General features: G+C 41.9%; 1 protein-coding gene across 1 annotated transcript in view; it reads left to right on the plus strand.

Annotated features, from left to right (window-relative positions):
- Nucleotides 1-16,997, plus strand: part of LOC138946533 (macrophage mannose receptor 1-like) — an 86,806-nt gene that overhangs the window by 39,171 nt on the left and 30,638 nt on the right. Inside the window, exons 20-32 of the mRNA XM_070317975.1 lie at nt 409-522; nt 2,236-2,283; nt 3,074-3,253; nt 4,431-4,676; nt 6,217-6,374; nt 7,852-7,968; nt 9,723-9,844; nt 10,318-10,466; nt 11,037-11,242; nt 11,949-12,076; nt 14,315-14,367; nt 14,982-15,194; nt 15,935-16,113. Coding sequence (XP_070174076.1) covers nt 409-522; nt 2,236-2,283; nt 3,074-3,253; nt 4,431-4,676; nt 6,217-6,374; nt 7,852-7,968; nt 9,723-9,844; nt 10,318-10,466; nt 11,037-11,242; nt 11,949-12,076; nt 14,315-14,367; nt 14,982-15,194; nt 15,935-16,113 — 1,913 coding nt within the window. The remainder of the gene's footprint in view (nt 1-408; nt 523-2,235; nt 2,284-3,073; nt 3,254-4,430; nt 4,677-6,216; nt 6,375-7,851; nt 7,969-9,722; nt 9,845-10,317; nt 10,467-11,036; nt 11,243-11,948; nt 12,077-14,314; nt 14,368-14,981; nt 15,195-15,934; nt 16,114-16,997) is intronic.

Raw genomic sequence — 16,997 nt, forward strand, 5'->3', positions numbered from 1 at the left:
TCCCTCCCTCTCTCTCTCCCTCTCTCTCTCTCCCTCTCTCTGTCTCTCTCTCTCCATCTCTCTCTCTCCCTCTCTCTTTCTCTCTCCCTCTCGCTCTCTCTCGCTCTCTCTCTCTCTCTCGCTCTCCCTTTCTCTCTCTGTCTCTCTCTCTCCCTCTCTCTCTCTCCCCCCCTCTCTCTCTCTCTCCCTCTCTCTCTCTCTATCTCTCTTTCTATCTCCCTCTCTCTCTCTGTCTCTCTCTCTCTCCCTCCCTCTCTCTCTCTCCCTCTCTCTCTCTCTCTTGCTCTCTCTCTCCCTCTCTCTATCCCTCTCCCCTTCTCTCTCTCTCTCTCTCTCTCTCTCTCTCTCTCTCTCTCTCTCTCTCCATTGTTCTTCGATCAATTGCCAGGGTCCCGTGCTGATTTTCAGACGAACCGAACAATCTGAACGACAACCAAGACTGCGCTGCCATGATCGTGAAGGACACTCTCTGGCATGACTTCAACTGCCGTGTGAAACTGGGCTTCATCTGCAAGAAATTGGGTGAGAGCAAAGCGAGCACACAGTTGTTTGGGATGTGTTTTTACATTTAGTCAGTTTTGACTAAATGTTTTAACATAGAGGGGGAATCGATACGAGGGTCATGGTGTATGTGTGTATGTGTGTGTGTGTGTGTGTGTGTGCGTGTGTGTGTGTAGAGCGATTCAGAGTAAACTACTGGACCGATCTTTATGAAATTTGACATGAGAGTTCCTGGGTATGATATCCCCGGACGTTTTTTTCATTTTTTTCGATAAATGTCTTTGAAGACGTCATATCCGGCTTTTTGTAAAAGTTGAGGCGGCACTGTCACACCCTCATTTTTCAATCAAATTGATTGAAATGTTGGCCAAGCAATCTTCGATGAAGGCCGGACTTCGGTATTGCATTTCAGCTTGGTGGCTTACAAATTAATTAATGAATTTGGTCATTAAAAATCTGAAAATTGTAAAAAAAATAATTTGTTTATAAAACGATCCAAATTTACGTTTATCTTATTTTTCATCATTTTCTGATTCCAAAAACATATAGATATGTTATATTTGGATTAAAAACAAGCTCTGAAAAAAAACAAATATAAAAATTATGATTAAAATTAAATTTTCGAAATCAATTTAAAAACACTTTCATCTTATTCCTTGTCGGTTCCTGATTCCAAAAACATATAGATATGATATGTTTAGATTAAAAACACGCTCAGAAAGTTAAAACGAAGAGAGGTACAGTAAAGCGTGCTATGAAGCACAGCGCAACCGCTACCGCGCCAAACAGGCTCGTCACTTTCACTGCCTTTTGCACTAGCGGCGGACTACGTTCAGTTTCATTCTGTGAGTTCGACAGCTACTTGACTAAATGTTGTATTTTCGCCTTACGCGACTTGTTACTTCCTGTTTTCTCACATCTTCTGACACGTTCCAAAGGGAACATTTTTCACTTTTAAAAAGAGATCAAGGTTTTGAACACGATTGAAAGCAAAAAGTGTGAACTTATATGAACTTTTAAGAACCTTCTTCACTTTTATGTGATATACCTACACGCGAATAGTCACAAATACGGAGACCACCGTGTAAATGGAATCAAAAAACAAGAAAGGTAGGTTGTTGGAACGTTTGTTATTGACAAAACAATACATTCACAATATATTGTGATATTGTGAACAAATTACCGTCACTGTTACAAAATATTATAACAGTAATAACTGCGGCCCTATGCTCCACAGGGAGTCTACAGGAATAAGTCAAGTAAGTCAATAACTGATTGACACATAAAACAACTGCCTTCTGGTCAGTAGTTAGCTTTACATACAAATATTGTTAATATTGTGATATTGACAAATATATTCACAATTGTTTTGTCAATAACAAACGTTCCAACAACCTACCTTTCTTGTTTTTTGATTCTGAATTTTGGAACGTTGGCAGTCTCTTTGGTTTTGGATTTACCGTTTAAACTGAGCAAGGAAACACAATAGCCATATTGTTTGAAGAGACTTGAAACAACTAATAAACCAACCATTCGTTTTCTTTTTCTTTAAATTTCAATTTAAACATTCAAGAGCATTTTTGCCCTTCTGGTTTTTTCGATCGATTTTAATCGGAAATGTTTACCGACCCCTTCCCCTTCTTACGAGTAATGCCATGCACGCGTTGTGATATCAGCGCTTTTTCACCTCTCCAGCTTCAAACGGACTAAATTGAATTAATGTTCTTGTTTCAGCGAAAACTCACACAACCACTGCAGTACCGACCACAACACCATTGCCACGTACGTTCTACTCCGTTGATTTGTCTTTCTTTGCTTTGTCTTTCTTTGTCTTTGTTTCGGTCACTAGCTGTGTTTTATGTAGGGAGAGAGAGAGAGCGAGAGAGAGAGAGAGAGAGAGAGAGAGAGAGAGAGAGAGAGAGAGAGAGAGAGAGAGAGAGAGACAGAGAGAGAGGAGAGAGACAGACAGAGAGAGAGACAGACAGAGAGAGAGAGACAGAGAGAGACAGAGAGAGAGAGAGAGAGAGAGAGAGAGAGAGAGAGAGAGAGAGAGAGAGAGAGAGTTTTTACTCGGGTGTATGCAAGCGAGTGATCGTTCATGCTTTCGTGCGTCCGTCTGTGCATGCGCGTTCTTGTAATTAATGCAGTATTTTCAACCCCGTAACTGCCAAAATACGTTTCAGGTAATGACTTTGTAGCCATCAAAACAATCAATACTCTGATAAGGGAAACAACCACGGTCGAATTGCCCCGGGAATTCCAGCAAGAATATTGGAGACTTTTTGTTCAGTTTCGGTCTAATTGTTATACATTGTATGTGAAAACATTTCAACAATTATGTTTTAAACAATATTCTTCTGGCAGTCAAGGGGTCAATGTACTATCGCTTCTATGTAAATATCTAAAAAAAACAAACAATGAAACTCGCTTGTTCATTTCAATGCTTGTTTTTCTCTGAGGTGCCAGGGGAATGGTTCCGAATTACTCTCACTTACTCTATTACACATGTCGTATGCATTTAGAGCGCTTATTTCCCTTTGTTTATCAAATATCGCTTCTATATATCCAACAGCTGGGAAGCACTGGACGTGTCCAAGGGGCTACTTAGCCTTCCACAGCAAGTGTTACGCCACCCACAGCACAGCCTTGACCTGGAGCGACGCGCAGAAGGCCTGCAGGACAGACGGGGCAGAACTGGCCAGCATCGCCAACATGCAGGACAACGACTACATCTTTTCTCGGCTACCTTCTGGTCAGTAGTTAGCTTTACATTTAAAAAACCCATTTAGATCGAAACCCAAGCCGGTTACTATTGTCAGATGTCAATTTAGATAGGTTTGTAATGTCGTTTTTATCCTCCAATATATCCATTGAATTGTAATCAGATTCAGACCTCCATACCAGACAACATGCAGGTCAGTACGGCAGTCTGTTGTACAGTCTCACTTCAGAATCAGTTTGACTGGATATAAGGTTACTTTGTTTTCACGGCGTCTGCGTTGTTCGTGATCATTTGCGCCGTTAATGGCGGAGTCACACCAAGACGACGCACGGCCAGCGCACTGAAAATATCGCGAAAACTTGCGATTTTGGCCAGTGCGTTGTCGTTCGCTGGGTGTGCGTCAATATGCGTTGCTCGTTCGTCGAGCGCGCTTAGACCAACGCTACGCATTCGTTGTCATTCGCTGTGTGCGTTGAGATTTTTTGAGCATGCACAAAAATGTGCTTCTACAAAACCGCGGTCACACAACGACGCACTGATCATTATTTTCCAGTTTTGATTCATTTTCAGTGCGCTGGTCGTGCGTTGTCTTGGTGTGACTCCGCCATAAGCAATACATATGTTGTATGCAGGACTCACGCTGTGCGACCATCTGGCGCTTTTTGTTGTCTTCATTGAATAACTGTATCATTGTTATTTTCTCTGGTGGTTGATCAGCAGTATTGATGCTCGGAAGTTTACCTGCAAGCATTGAAAAACGGTGTAACTGAATTTGGCAACCGGTAATACCAATCATTTCATGTTTAGTTCAACAGATTTTTTTCAAAACTATGTTTTATAACGTGTGAGGCTTGATTTGCCTTTGACAACATGAGTAGTTTCTTTTGAGTCAGGATCCACACTTTGTAAAATGTGTTGGTTGTGGCGACAACATGATAGGTTTCTTTGGAAGTCAGATCAAGATTCATACTTTTGGAGAATTTCTAATTTTAATCGATTTTGTTAATGGTAAGTTACGTGGTTTAAAGGTATACCCTCAGTTGAGTTGCCGTTTTGCCAATGTAAATGGTCCAACAAGCCAGTTCGCCAGGTTCAAGGCCTTAACGAGCATACGCATGGAATAAAACTGAATGTTTTTAGTTGAGGTACACAATAATTCGTAATCTAGTCGTAATCGCCGTCACTGTCAAAAACCACCTGCCACCAGAAACGTGCAGCAACAACCACGACAACGACACGGAGTGCACCACCTGGGCGGAGATGGGGGAGTGCGAGAGGAACCCTGTGTGGATGAGGGACAACTGTAAGGAATCCTGCAAGCATTGCGACAAGGTCTGTCTCGACCGATTCAACCACCACCAGTGCAAATCCTGGGCGGAGAACGGGGAGTGTACCAAAAACCCCATCTGGATGTTCGTCAACTGCGCCAGGTCGTGCAAAGCGTGCGGTGGAGGTATACTTATTGGCTGGATAATGTTGTTCTGAGTCTGCATGCTGGATAGTGCCCTTTGAAAGAAAAACTCTGATGAGCCTGCAAGCTGCATAATGCCGGTGGAAGAAACATTTTGATGAGCCTGCAAGCTGCATGATGCCTTGAAAACAATATGATGAGTCTGCATGCTGCATGAGGCTTGTGAAAAGAAAAAAAATATGATGAGTCTGCATGCTGCATGCTGCCTTTGAAATGGAAATTATGATGAGACTGCATGATTCGTTGGGCTGCCATGGTCTCTCTGGAAGAGCATGCTGCATGATTTTTGGGACAGAAAATAAATGCTTCGGACTCTCTGTGTGGAATGTTGCCTTTGACTTAACGCTGATAAGACCCTAATTGGTGTGCATGCTATTTGTGGTATTGCTCTTCTTACTGATGAATCCTTCTGGTTCAGCTACCGACTTAATGCCTGCGACAGAAAAATAACATATTTCTGCCTAAAAAAATAGAAAAAAGTCCGATTCTCTTTCATGGAACATGGTGGCATGTGAGTGAATAGACTTATTAATTAAATCCGTATGATCCACGACGATATTTCATGACAAGAGTTCCACAGACTGCATGCGATATGGCGCCCTGACTGAAGAAAAGTCATCCTGAGTCTGTATGCTTCGTGATGACTGTGACTAAAAAAAACACTGAATTGTTTGAGTTTGATAATTCTGACTGAGAATACTGCTGCATGATACCTGACTATGATTGAAGGAAAAACACAACAACTTAACCTCCTCGGTCTACTTTGCTTCATAAGTCACGCTGCTGAAAAAATACCTCGGTGCCTGCTTGTTGCATATTTGTTTGTTTGTTTGCTTAACGCCCAGCCGACCACGAAGGGCCATATCAGGGCGGTGCTGCTTTGACATATAACGTGCGCCATACACAAGACAGAAGTCGCAGCACAGGCTTCATGTCTCACCCAGTCACATTATTCTGACACCGGACCAACCAGTCCTAGCACTAACCCCATAATGCCAGACGCCAGGCGGAGCAGCCACTAGATTGCCAATTTTAAAGTCTTAGGTATGACCCGGCCGGGGTTCGAACCCACGACCTCCCGATCACGGGGCGGACGCCTTACCACTAGGCCAACCGTGCCTGCTTGTTGCATGTGATATCCTCACTGAATAGAACCCAGTTGCTACGTCTGCCTACTTGAAACAAAGGAACTTCTACGTTAGACAGATATATGCACACAGCCAGTATTTCGGCTGGTTTTCATAAATGTTACTGTTAAAATCAATTATGCTCATTGTGAAGGAAACACATGCTTTGATTTCCATTATTATTGATTTTCTTTCTACTTGCGCTAGACTCGAAATTTAGTCATTCTGCTTGGTCATTATTTGTTAAAGTGCAGGGAATGACGACAACGACGGCTTCTATGATGATGATGATGATGATGATGATGATGATGATGATGATGATGATGACAAGAAAGAATAACATGAAGATGCATATATTGCACTGGTCAAGTCCCACCCCTCCTTTTCTTTTCCAGACGGAAGCAACCTGACAGGGTGGTGGCTGGGCCTGAACGAGCGCCAGGTCAAGGGGTCCTTCATGTGGTCAGACCTGAGTCCTGTCACCTTCACCAACTGGCACACCGGCATGCCTCTCGCCTTCCCCACGTCCAGCTGTGGCGTTATGACCAAAGTGGTCAGTTATCTGGCTGGAATACGCAATAACGCATCAAACAACAAGTCGACGAAATAAAAGGACAGCAAAAATGAAAGAAACAACGAAACAAACAAACAAGCAAACAAACAAACAAACAAACACACACACACACACACACAAAATAACAAACAAACACACACACACAAATGCAAACAAATAAACAAACAAACAAGCAAACACACAGTTTAGCACTATAACTGAATTGTACACAATGGCAAATCAACAAAGGCACAAAATAGCACGTCAACACAAAAAACAAACAGCGTACCAACTAGAGAGCAAACGAACGAATGCGTCAGCTGCAGACTCAGTGCACAGAGAGACAAGGCATCACAATACCAGACAAGCCAAGAAAAGACAAAATCTTGATAAACAAAAGTAATAGATAAGCAGGATTTAAAAAGCGTTTAAATATTTTTTTTAATCAGCAAATATGTGACCCTCCACCACGAAATGAGTCGCATGTCACCTCGCGCGGTTCTGCGCTAGGCTAAAAAAAAGTCTGGGGAGTGTCTTGTAACAGTGTGAGCGTCACCTTAGTCACAGGCTTATAACTCAAACAGTGTTCGCTTTTTTTCTAAAACGGTTTTCACCACTGGATAGAGCATAAAAAACTCTTTAGGAAAATGTAAAAATATGAAAATCATGCAAAGGTGACATGCGACTCATTCCGTGGTGGAGGGTCACATATGTATATATGTGTAACCTGCCTGTTCATATAAAACAAGAAATTCCTCCGAGGTAGGAAAAACACCCCCGTCCTTACCATTCTCACTGCCACCAACTGAGAAGGTTATTTCCCTTTGACCATTAATATGTCCCTCTATAAGTCCTTGTAGAATCTTAATCCACCAATAACTCCCTAACCGTGTGTTTGACTGGTCCCAATTTTTGTAAGGACCGTCTCAGGAATGTATAGAACCTGTTCACCAAGTTTGGTGACGATCGGTCCGTTCATTCTTGAGATCTATATGCGAACACAAACACACAAACACACAAACAAACAAACAAACACATCGACCGAATCATATACACACCCCTATACCGGGGGTGTAAAAATTATACCCTCTGAACATCAGTCAGTACGTGGTTATACCTCTTCCCACTACTGTGTGTGTTCTTGTTGTTGGTTTAAACAAAATTTTATTCAGAATTTCTTCGCATGAACAGTTCGAAACACACAGCTAGGACACGCACTCAAGCAAATGCTTATATCACGTGACCAGAACAATACTAAATTACACACATTTTCGTAATGGTGGACATAACAACAATAAACCAGAGGAACAAATTGAAAGAATGGGGATGGGGAGCTAAATAGGAACAAAAGAATCTACAGAAGATAAAAAAGAAAAGGGAGGGGGAGGGGGAAGAAAGTACTAACAGAAGATACTATATACTACCTCCAATGTTTCGTGATGTCATACGCTGATTAGTGTGCCTTACAACTGCGCAGGATGGAGGGAAATGGGTGAACGGACCGTGTGAAGGATTTGCTAGGTACGTCTGCCAGAAACCCGTGTCAGTGGCGGATGTCACCAGCATTCCGTCCTACAAAGTGGGGTGCCCTATGGTGAGTCTTTGCTTTTTCTGCATGTTTTAGTCTGTGTAAGACTTGTTTTCCCTGCGCAAGCACACTCACAGTCTACGTCCTTGACTGAATTCAGTTCGTCAGTAGAGACTTCTAGGAAAATCATGTTTTATATATGAGACAGTGACAAAAGGTCAGGTGTCATGTCTACTGTCCCGAATGACACACGATTGCTGACATTTCACCATTGCCAAAAGAATAAACAAATAAGAAATAGGTAGAAAATGAATGTGAACACTGACTTTGATTGTTGATCAGTATTTTCTATACCACTAACAAATAATCTACTTACACATAGCTGTTTGGCAAATGTATGTTGCATGGGACACACTGACATGAAAGTGGAAGATGTTTTTCCCTCTAGAGAAACTACATATCAAGTTACACTTTTTGTGCTCTTCCATTCCAGTTGGCAATCAATTGTTAACGCATGTTATTAGAAAAAATAGAACGAAAACAGATTAGATAGAATGAAAAATGTACTGGTGATGTCATTTGGGACATACTGACATGAAAACGTCACCTTTTGTCATTGTCTCATATGTGTTTTGCCAGGTATGTTAAATTGTATCTCCTTTTTTGTGTACTCAACCTTGTATTTCAGTTTTGATTGAAACACAACATATTTTTGCTTCGTACTTTCTTGTATAAATTGTCTGGCAGTACCTTTATCCATTGATATTCCCAGGTCAATTAGTTCATATATAATATATATATATTCATTAAAATAAATAATATTTAAGAGGAGGGTCTGATGCTCCCAATAGGCTGTCTGTGAAGGGATACTTATTTCTCTCTCTTTCTCTGCTAAGAGATTTTAACAAATCTCGGAAGAAAGTCTCTGCTGACTTTCAATTGTTTCTTTCACAATTTCTGATGTTTTATATAGTTGATTGTTGTTGTGTGTGAAAATGAAGACGAAGAATAAAACAGACACAAATTATTCCGGGTTTCAAGATTCAGATTTAATATGTTAATAAATTCGTATCGTATCTCATTCTCAGTGTATCATTCATTCACATGTAAAATAAGAATGATAAACAATAACTCCGCTCCGGACTATCTTCTCTCCGTTAAATGACCTCGATCCCAGAAGACATAGAGTGGAATGACTCTGATTTCTTTCGTAGACTGATCTCTCCTGTAGACTATCCCCGATTTCTCTTTTCTCTGATTTCTCTTTTCCCCATTTCCTCCTGTAGATCAATACCCCGTCGTGTAGCTTAGAACCTAGTGTTCTCCAACTCAATATTATATCTCAATAGTCCCGTCTCGAAGAAGCACCGTCTTCGTAGCGTAGAACAGTCTAAAAAGTCCAAAAACACATTTCCCGATTTCTCCTTTCCCTTCTCTATTTATCCCCTTCCTTGTTTGTTTACCTGTTACCGCTAGCTACCGCTAACGTTTCGATCGTCCATAACGATCTCCCTTGTCTGTCTACGTTACCCCAATACATGTCCTAACAACATACACAACATACCTTGATTCTGCTTATGTCAATGGAAAGCAGATTTTTGTATTTTTGATGTTCGATAACTCAACAGTAGGCGTGACAAACATTTGTTGTAATCTTTGTGGATGATCAGCAAAATGAAATAAGGTAATCACTTTCAGACTAAGCTAGATTAGTGGTTTGAATAAATCTCACTGTATAAGCATTAAATATGGGGCAGAGTAGAACAAGCCAGTGTTGCTTTTGCAAGTGATTTTATAACTAGCTCTCTCATTTTATTCAGGGTTCCATTGGTCTCGGAGCATTTTGCTACAACGTGGTATCCACAATGCAGGCGACATGGCAAGACGCAGATGCCTTCTGCAAGGGATACATGCATTCCCATCTCGCAACCATCAACTCTGTGTAAGTACAAGTCTTTCCAACGAAAAAAAGTGGTGCGAATAATTATTACAGCGAAATTCAGTGGAGTAAATGTATAACCGCTTCCGGGGCACACCAGCAAAATGTAAACTTTTCATGTTGATAGTTCATTTCGTTCAACACACACACGCACGCACGCACGCGCACACGCATGCAGGCATAAAGAACGACGACGACAACAACAACAACTAATAATGATAATAATAACTGGACATTTTTAAGTGCCTAACCTATGGCTCTAGGCCCTTTACAAAAGAACATATACAAAATATAACAATTAAATGTACAACCCAAAAATCACCACATGTACACAATATTCCTATATGCTATGAAACACACCCAATCCCCCCCCTCCCCCCCCCCCCCACACACACACACGCAAGCCAAGTCAAACCAACATATTTTCCGTTGGCTTTGAATGTAGTTTACCAAACTGTCTGTGTGCTTGCTTGCAGGATCACACAGTCCTTCGTGGTGCCAGAGTTAGACCTGAGCGTGTCTGAACACTATTGGATTGGACTGAACGACATAGGCACACCAGGAACCTACACTTGGTCCTCTGGCCAGCCAGTGTTGTATTCAGCCTGGAACGCCAACCATACAGGTGAGCATAGTTGTGTTTAACGGATCTGAAAGGTGAGCTGTGTGTGTGTGTGTGTGTGTGTGTTAGTGTGTGTGTGTGTTAGTGTGTGTGTGTGTGTGTGTGTGTGTTAATGTGTGTGTGTGTGTGCGTGTGTTAGTGTGTGTGTGTGCGTGCGCGTGTGTATGTGTGTGTGAGAGAGAGAGAGAGAGAGAGAGAGAGAGAGAGAGAGAGAGAGAGAGAGAGAGAGAGAGAGAGAGAGAGAGAGAGAGAGAGAGAGAGAGAGAGAGAGAGAGCTTCAGCTAGACCCTTGGAGCTTGAAGACGTATGTTCGCAATTCAATTCACCCACAGTGCGCCAATGATGGTGTCGAACTTAATGAACCTTAAACATGAAATGCCACAATATTTTAGTTTTTTTGTGATACAAACATTCTTCCATGATTGTGAATTATTCCGTTGACAAGTTATGCCAGTTTTCATACCCATGACATTGGCATGCCTCAATTCCAATAACCAGAAACAGTGAGCTGGGTAGAAAAACAGGCGTACCGCGTCAACAAATCATTGATAGATATCGTTGTGGTGCATGCAGGAAACGAGAAAAACACGTGCGCTGCCATGCAGACCAGACGCCCCATAGGACTGTGGCAGAGTCTGGACTGCAAGCAGACCAGGCCCTTCGTCTGCCAGTACCCCAGGACCGGGCACACCACCCCTGTCGTCACAACCCCGGCCTTAACCACCACCCCGCCACCCTGCCCCAGTGGCTGGTCTGGGTTTGAGGACCACTGTTACAAGGTCGGTGTCATGGCTGTTCTTTCTGAATCTTCCGGTCTCTTCGTCTTTGTCTTCCTGTGCCTGTCTCTGTCTCGGTCTCCCTCTGTCTCTGTGTCTCTCTTTGTATCTGTTTCTTAGTCATGCTCTGTCTGTCTACCCCCCCCCCCCCCCCCCCCCATCCCTAAACTATGTCTTTTGTTTCTTTAGCTTTTTGTCTGAACGACCTCCTCGTCTCTCTCTCGCTCTCAACTTTGCTTTGTCTCTAGCTAGATCTGTGTGTCTGTCTATCTGTATCTCCTTCTGAGTTTCTCATACTCAGCTAGTTCTTAGTGTTTTGGTTCTGTCTCTTGGTTGTCAATCTGGATTTTCCTTTTTGACTATCAACGTGCCTTTATCTTTATATCTCTGTCTCTGTCTTTCTGTGTGGATGATGAGTTATTGGCTGTCGGTCCGTCTTAAACTGTCTAACCCTGGACTTTGGTTTGTCATTGGACCTTTGTTTCGGTCTGGCTGTCTGTTTGTCTAAATCTCCTTGTCTGACCTACAATTTGGATTGGTCTTGGGGTCTCTCTCTGTCTTCGGAATGTTAGCTGGATGTCCTATTGGTATCCTCACAAACTTTTTGTTTGTAGAGTTCTTGGATCTTGGTTTTGGGTTGGCTACTTGGCTTGCTGGCTTGTTGCTCTGCTTATGTGTAACCTCAACATTGCTCTGTCTTGAACACTAGGCCATAACGACTAGGAGCAGCAGAAAGTCTTGGACCGATGCCAGAGACTTCTGCAGAAGCTACGGAGGCGACCTGGCCAGTATTCACAACAACACGCTGAACGACTTCTTCAAGGCGCACGTAGCCAGGTATGTATCAGGGATGTTGCCGAATTTTCCCTCCAGGCAAATTAGCCGAAAAGGCCAAAAAAGTTGTTCATCAATTTTGTAAGTTTTAAGGTAGGCGTTGGTGTCAGCTTCCGCCCCAACGTGAAAAGATTCGGCAGATCTGCCAAAATGAAGGCCAAGTTTCGGGCGATTAAAAATTAGTTGTTGGCCCTTGTGCACTCTGCCAACACCGAACAATACCTTTGCTGTATGTTTCACCGGTGTTGCTAATATTGATATTTAAGATACCTTTGTTTTGTTTTACAGTGTATACCGTCATACAAATTAACTCAGATATGTCCTAGCTTTTGAACTGGATTAGAGCTTCCTTGTGTTTGCATGGACAAGATGGACATTGGGGCCCGGTAGCTCAGTTGGTAGAGCACTGGACTTGTGATCGGAAGGTCGCTGGTTCGAATTCGGGCCGGGACGGACACGGGTCAACTTTATGTGCAGACCCAGCCGAGACGGAAGCCATGCCCCACCCCCGTGTCGCCACAATGGCACGTAAAAGACCTTGGTCATTCTGCCATAACACGCAGACACCTGGGTAGCGCGACTCCGTTGCTGCTAGCTTTCCACTGGGAGGAAGCGACCCGAATTTCCCAGCGATGGGACAATAAAGTAATGAAAATGAAAAAATGAAGAGTTAACAGTCTAGCTGTTTTCTGTCTATTTGGTAGTTTTGTTGCTGAATGAAAGTGTCAAGTACGAAATGAATACAGCGAAACCTTCCTCACTGGTCACATGATGTTAATTACAGGTGAATTCTTCTTGTTATCAGCAACCGCCTGTGTATTGTACTACGTTGCAAGCCCCTGGAGCAATTTTTTTATTAGTGCTTTTGTGAACAAGAAACAATTAACAAGTGGCTCTATCCCATCTCCCCCCCTTTCCCCGTCGCGATATAACCTTCGTGGTTGAAAACGACGTTAAACACCAAATAAATAAAGAAAGAATTATAAAGTATTATTGTGTTGTATGTTCTTGTATTCTCTTGCATTGTATTGTATTGCATTGTATTGCATTGCATTGTATTGCATTGCATTGCATTGCATTGCATTGCATTGCATTGCATTGTGTTGCATTGCATTGCATTGCATTGCATTGCATTTTATTGTATTGTATTGTATTGTAAGATGCTGTACATGTTTTATCAGAGTATGGTGTGCAGTGTGATGGTGTTTGCATCAGTGTGTTGGGGAGGGAATGCCACTGCAAGGGACACTGGCAGGCTGAACAGGCTGATAAAGAAAGCGAGTTCTACTGTAGGCCAGAGCCTTGACACCCTTGAAGTCCTTGTTGAAAGAAGGCTTGCCAGTAAGTCCAGAGCTATTCTGTTCGACCTAGGGCATCCCCTCCACGACGCACTGATGGATCTCCGCATCACACGGAACGCTCGGTTTCTCATGCCTAGGTGTCGAACGGAGCGTTTTCGGCGTTCTTTTGTTCCTGCAGCTGTGAGATATTTTAACAACAACCGAGCCATTGTCCTGGCCACAGACTATAAGTGATGCCTTTTAAATGTACCTCTTAGTGATAGATTTAATATGATTTGATGACTGTTTGACCTTTGATCATAACTAGTGCTGTGATAATGAGCTTTAGCACTGTTGTGATGGTGTTGACACTATATTTGCCCAATTGAGTCTAACTACCTGATGGCTAATCTACTGTGATACCTGTGATAACTGATGATGATTACTGTGATTGGTTTTATGTGTTTGGTTGGTCTCTTCTTTTGGTAGTGCAATAGCGTTAATTATGGATTGTTGTTATCATCATTTGCATGGGGACTTGTCTGTTAGTCCAAACAGTGATATGGTTATTGTGATATTCTTGGCTGCACTTTAACATGGAATGTATGTATGTATGTATGTATGTATGTATGTATGTATATATGTAGGTATGTATGTAGGTATGTATGTAGGTATGTATGCATGTGTGTTGGTGTGTCGGTGTGTCAAGTGTGCAAGTAAAAAGGGTATTGTAGTTGTACATATATTACTTTAGATATTTTTTTGTTATCATGGGTTTTATGAATGTTCTTCTCTTATTCTTTTATAATTATTAATTAATGACCTATATGTGCTGATGACCAATTTAATTTCCTTTGTTGGATCAATAAAATGTTATGAGTTATGAGTTATGAGTATTGTATTGTATTGGATTGGATTGGATTGGAATGGATTGGATTATTTTGTATTGTATTTGTTTCAGTTATGGTGTGGGTAATTACTGGATTGGTCTCACTGACGCTGACACCGAAGGAAGTAAGTATTGAGTTGTCTTTTTTCATCGACTGTTGTATTTCCTTTATGAATAATGTGGTGTTCATTTGAATATTCGTAGTTTTTCTATCTTTGTTTTGATTTTCCGTTTTTTCTATCTTCAAGCAATTGCTTACATAAAATTCTACGAACATTTTCCAAGCAGCCCGTAACTGGATTGTCTATACGTCCATTCGTCCATCCATCCGTCCGTCCGTTCTTCCATCCATCCATCCATCCATCCACCCAACCAATGAAGACTCCCCAGATTTGATATTTTTTGATCTTTTTGCACAGCCTATTTCAATCCGATTGATAGAATGATGGAAAGAGTGATTTATTGATTGATATATAGATATATAGATTGATTGATTGATTGATTGGTTGATCGTTTGAATGGTTGATTAAATCAATATTGTATACATCTCTTCATCCATTCATTCATTGATTCAGTCAACACTTCACTGAATGTGTATTGCTTATCATTTATAGAACGTGTTCATAAGCAGTCTGATTGTCATCGTTCTATATGTTGTTTTTGTCAAACGATTGTACATACCAAAATGAATAAAACACGCTTAAACCAACACTTTACTGACATGATTTTTCAAACACAGCCTACGAGTGGAGCGACGGGTCGCCCGTGCAGTACACCAAGTGGTACCCGGGCGAGCCCAACAACGCGGGGGGCAACGAGGACTGCGCGGAGTACAACTACCACACCAACGCATGGAACGACAACAGCTGCTACCTCATCAACTCTTTCATCTGCAGCGTGCCGAGGGGAAAGCCTTTGGTGACGACGCTCATCCCTCCTACAACCACACCAGGTAAGGTTTCTGTGAATCTGGCTACACCCCCCCCCTCCCTCACCCATCTCACCCGCAATCCTAAATCAGATCAGTTGTAAATAGCCATGTATATATACATACTTATTGTTTGACATTTTTCATGCTTACTTTTGAGTGCCGTGTCTCTGTGTGTGTTGTTGCCTTGTCATCTTCATGTAATTTATGCGTAAGTGTATATGAGTATGCTTGAGTTGTTAATGCGAAAGATTGTGTATGAGTGCGCCTTGAGTCGCCTTGTGGTGAGATATGTGCGCGTTATAAATTCTCGTATTATTATTATTATCATTAAAGTGGTTCTGGTTTTTGTCATTCTGCTATTTTATTTTGTTTAACGAAGTTAACGCAGGCAGTCACATTTAACCGTGACAACAAAGAATAAGAGCCAAGCAATCCAAGCAAGCATGGAGTAAAATAACTTCCTTTTATCTTGCAAACAAATCTACCACTTGGAACAGACAGATTTCTCGAGCAGTTTTTTTATTTTACCAAAGTGTTATCTCCCCATTTAAAAAATAAAAAAAGGTTTTTTAAAAATGTCAACTTTGAGTTCTGAATTCCTTGTCCCAAAGTTGACATTTTTGAAACTCTTTTTTTTTATTTTTGATACACAATGGTTTTCACCGTTTTGTTTGAATTCTAAACAACCTTTTTTTTTTACCATGCATCCTCCTGCCTATATGTATCATATATGTTTTTTTTTGTTTTGTTTGTCCGAACAGTTCCAACGTGTGATAGTACGGGCTGGTTGTCGAGGGATGGTTACTGCTACTACGTCAGTCCTAGGTTCGGCAGCGACTCGGTCAAGACGTGGTTTGAAGCTCGCAGGTTCTGCCAGGAGAACGGTGCCGACCTGGCCAGCATTCAGTCAGAAAACGTCAACAGTTTCCTCGTTCGTTACGTGAGTAGAAAGCTGTTTGATTACGTCAGTGGTTATTATTGTAATTATAAGACCCTCTATCTGGTCAGTATTTTGTCCAAAAACATTACATGTGTCCATGTTCATTACGTGAGTAGAAACCTGTTTAGTGACGTCAGGGGTTATGCATGAAATGTAAGACTCCATTCTGGTCAGTATTTTGACCGAAAACGTTACATGTGTCCTGGTTCATTACGGGGTAGAAACCTGTTTAGTGACGTCAGTGGTTATGCATGAAATGTAAGGCTCCATTCTTATCAGTATTTTGTCCAAAAACCGTTACATGTGTCCATGTTCATTAGGTGAGTAGAAACCTGTTTAGTGACGTCAGGGGTTATGCATGAAATGTAAGACTTCATTCTGGTCAGTATTTTGACCGAAAACGTTACATGTGTCCTGGCTCATTACGGGGTAGAAACCTGTTTAGTGACGTCAGTGGTTATGCATGAAATGTAAGGCTCATAGAACATAACAAGTGTCCTGGTTATTAACGTGAGTAGAAAGCTGTTTGATTATTTCAGTGGTTATAAGTGTCATGCCAGGTCCCATTCTAGTCAGTATTTTATAATAAAACGTATCATGTTTCCTGGTTAATGAAGGGTTAGAAAGCTGTTGAATTAGTACAGGGGTTCTTGTCGTGTAAAAAGTATACTTTTGATCTGACCGTTTGGAGGAGTTCGTGCTCGCGTGCGTGTGCGTGTGTGTGTGCGTTCGTGCTCGCGCGCGCGCGTGTGTGTGTGTGTTGTGTGTGTGTGTGCGTGCGTGCGTGTGTGTGTGTGTGTGTGCGTGTGTGTGTGTGTGTGCGTGCGTGCGTGCGTGCGTGCGTGCGTGCGTGCGTGCGTGTGTGCGTGTACATATTTCATGTG

Source organism: Littorina saxatilis, linkage group LG14 (assembly GCF_037325665.1).
Source record: "Littorina saxatilis isolate snail1 linkage group LG14, US_GU_Lsax_2.0, whole genome shotgun sequence".
Lineage (NCBI taxonomy): Eukaryota > Metazoa > Mollusca > Gastropoda > Littorinimorpha > Littorinidae > Littorina > Littorina saxatilis.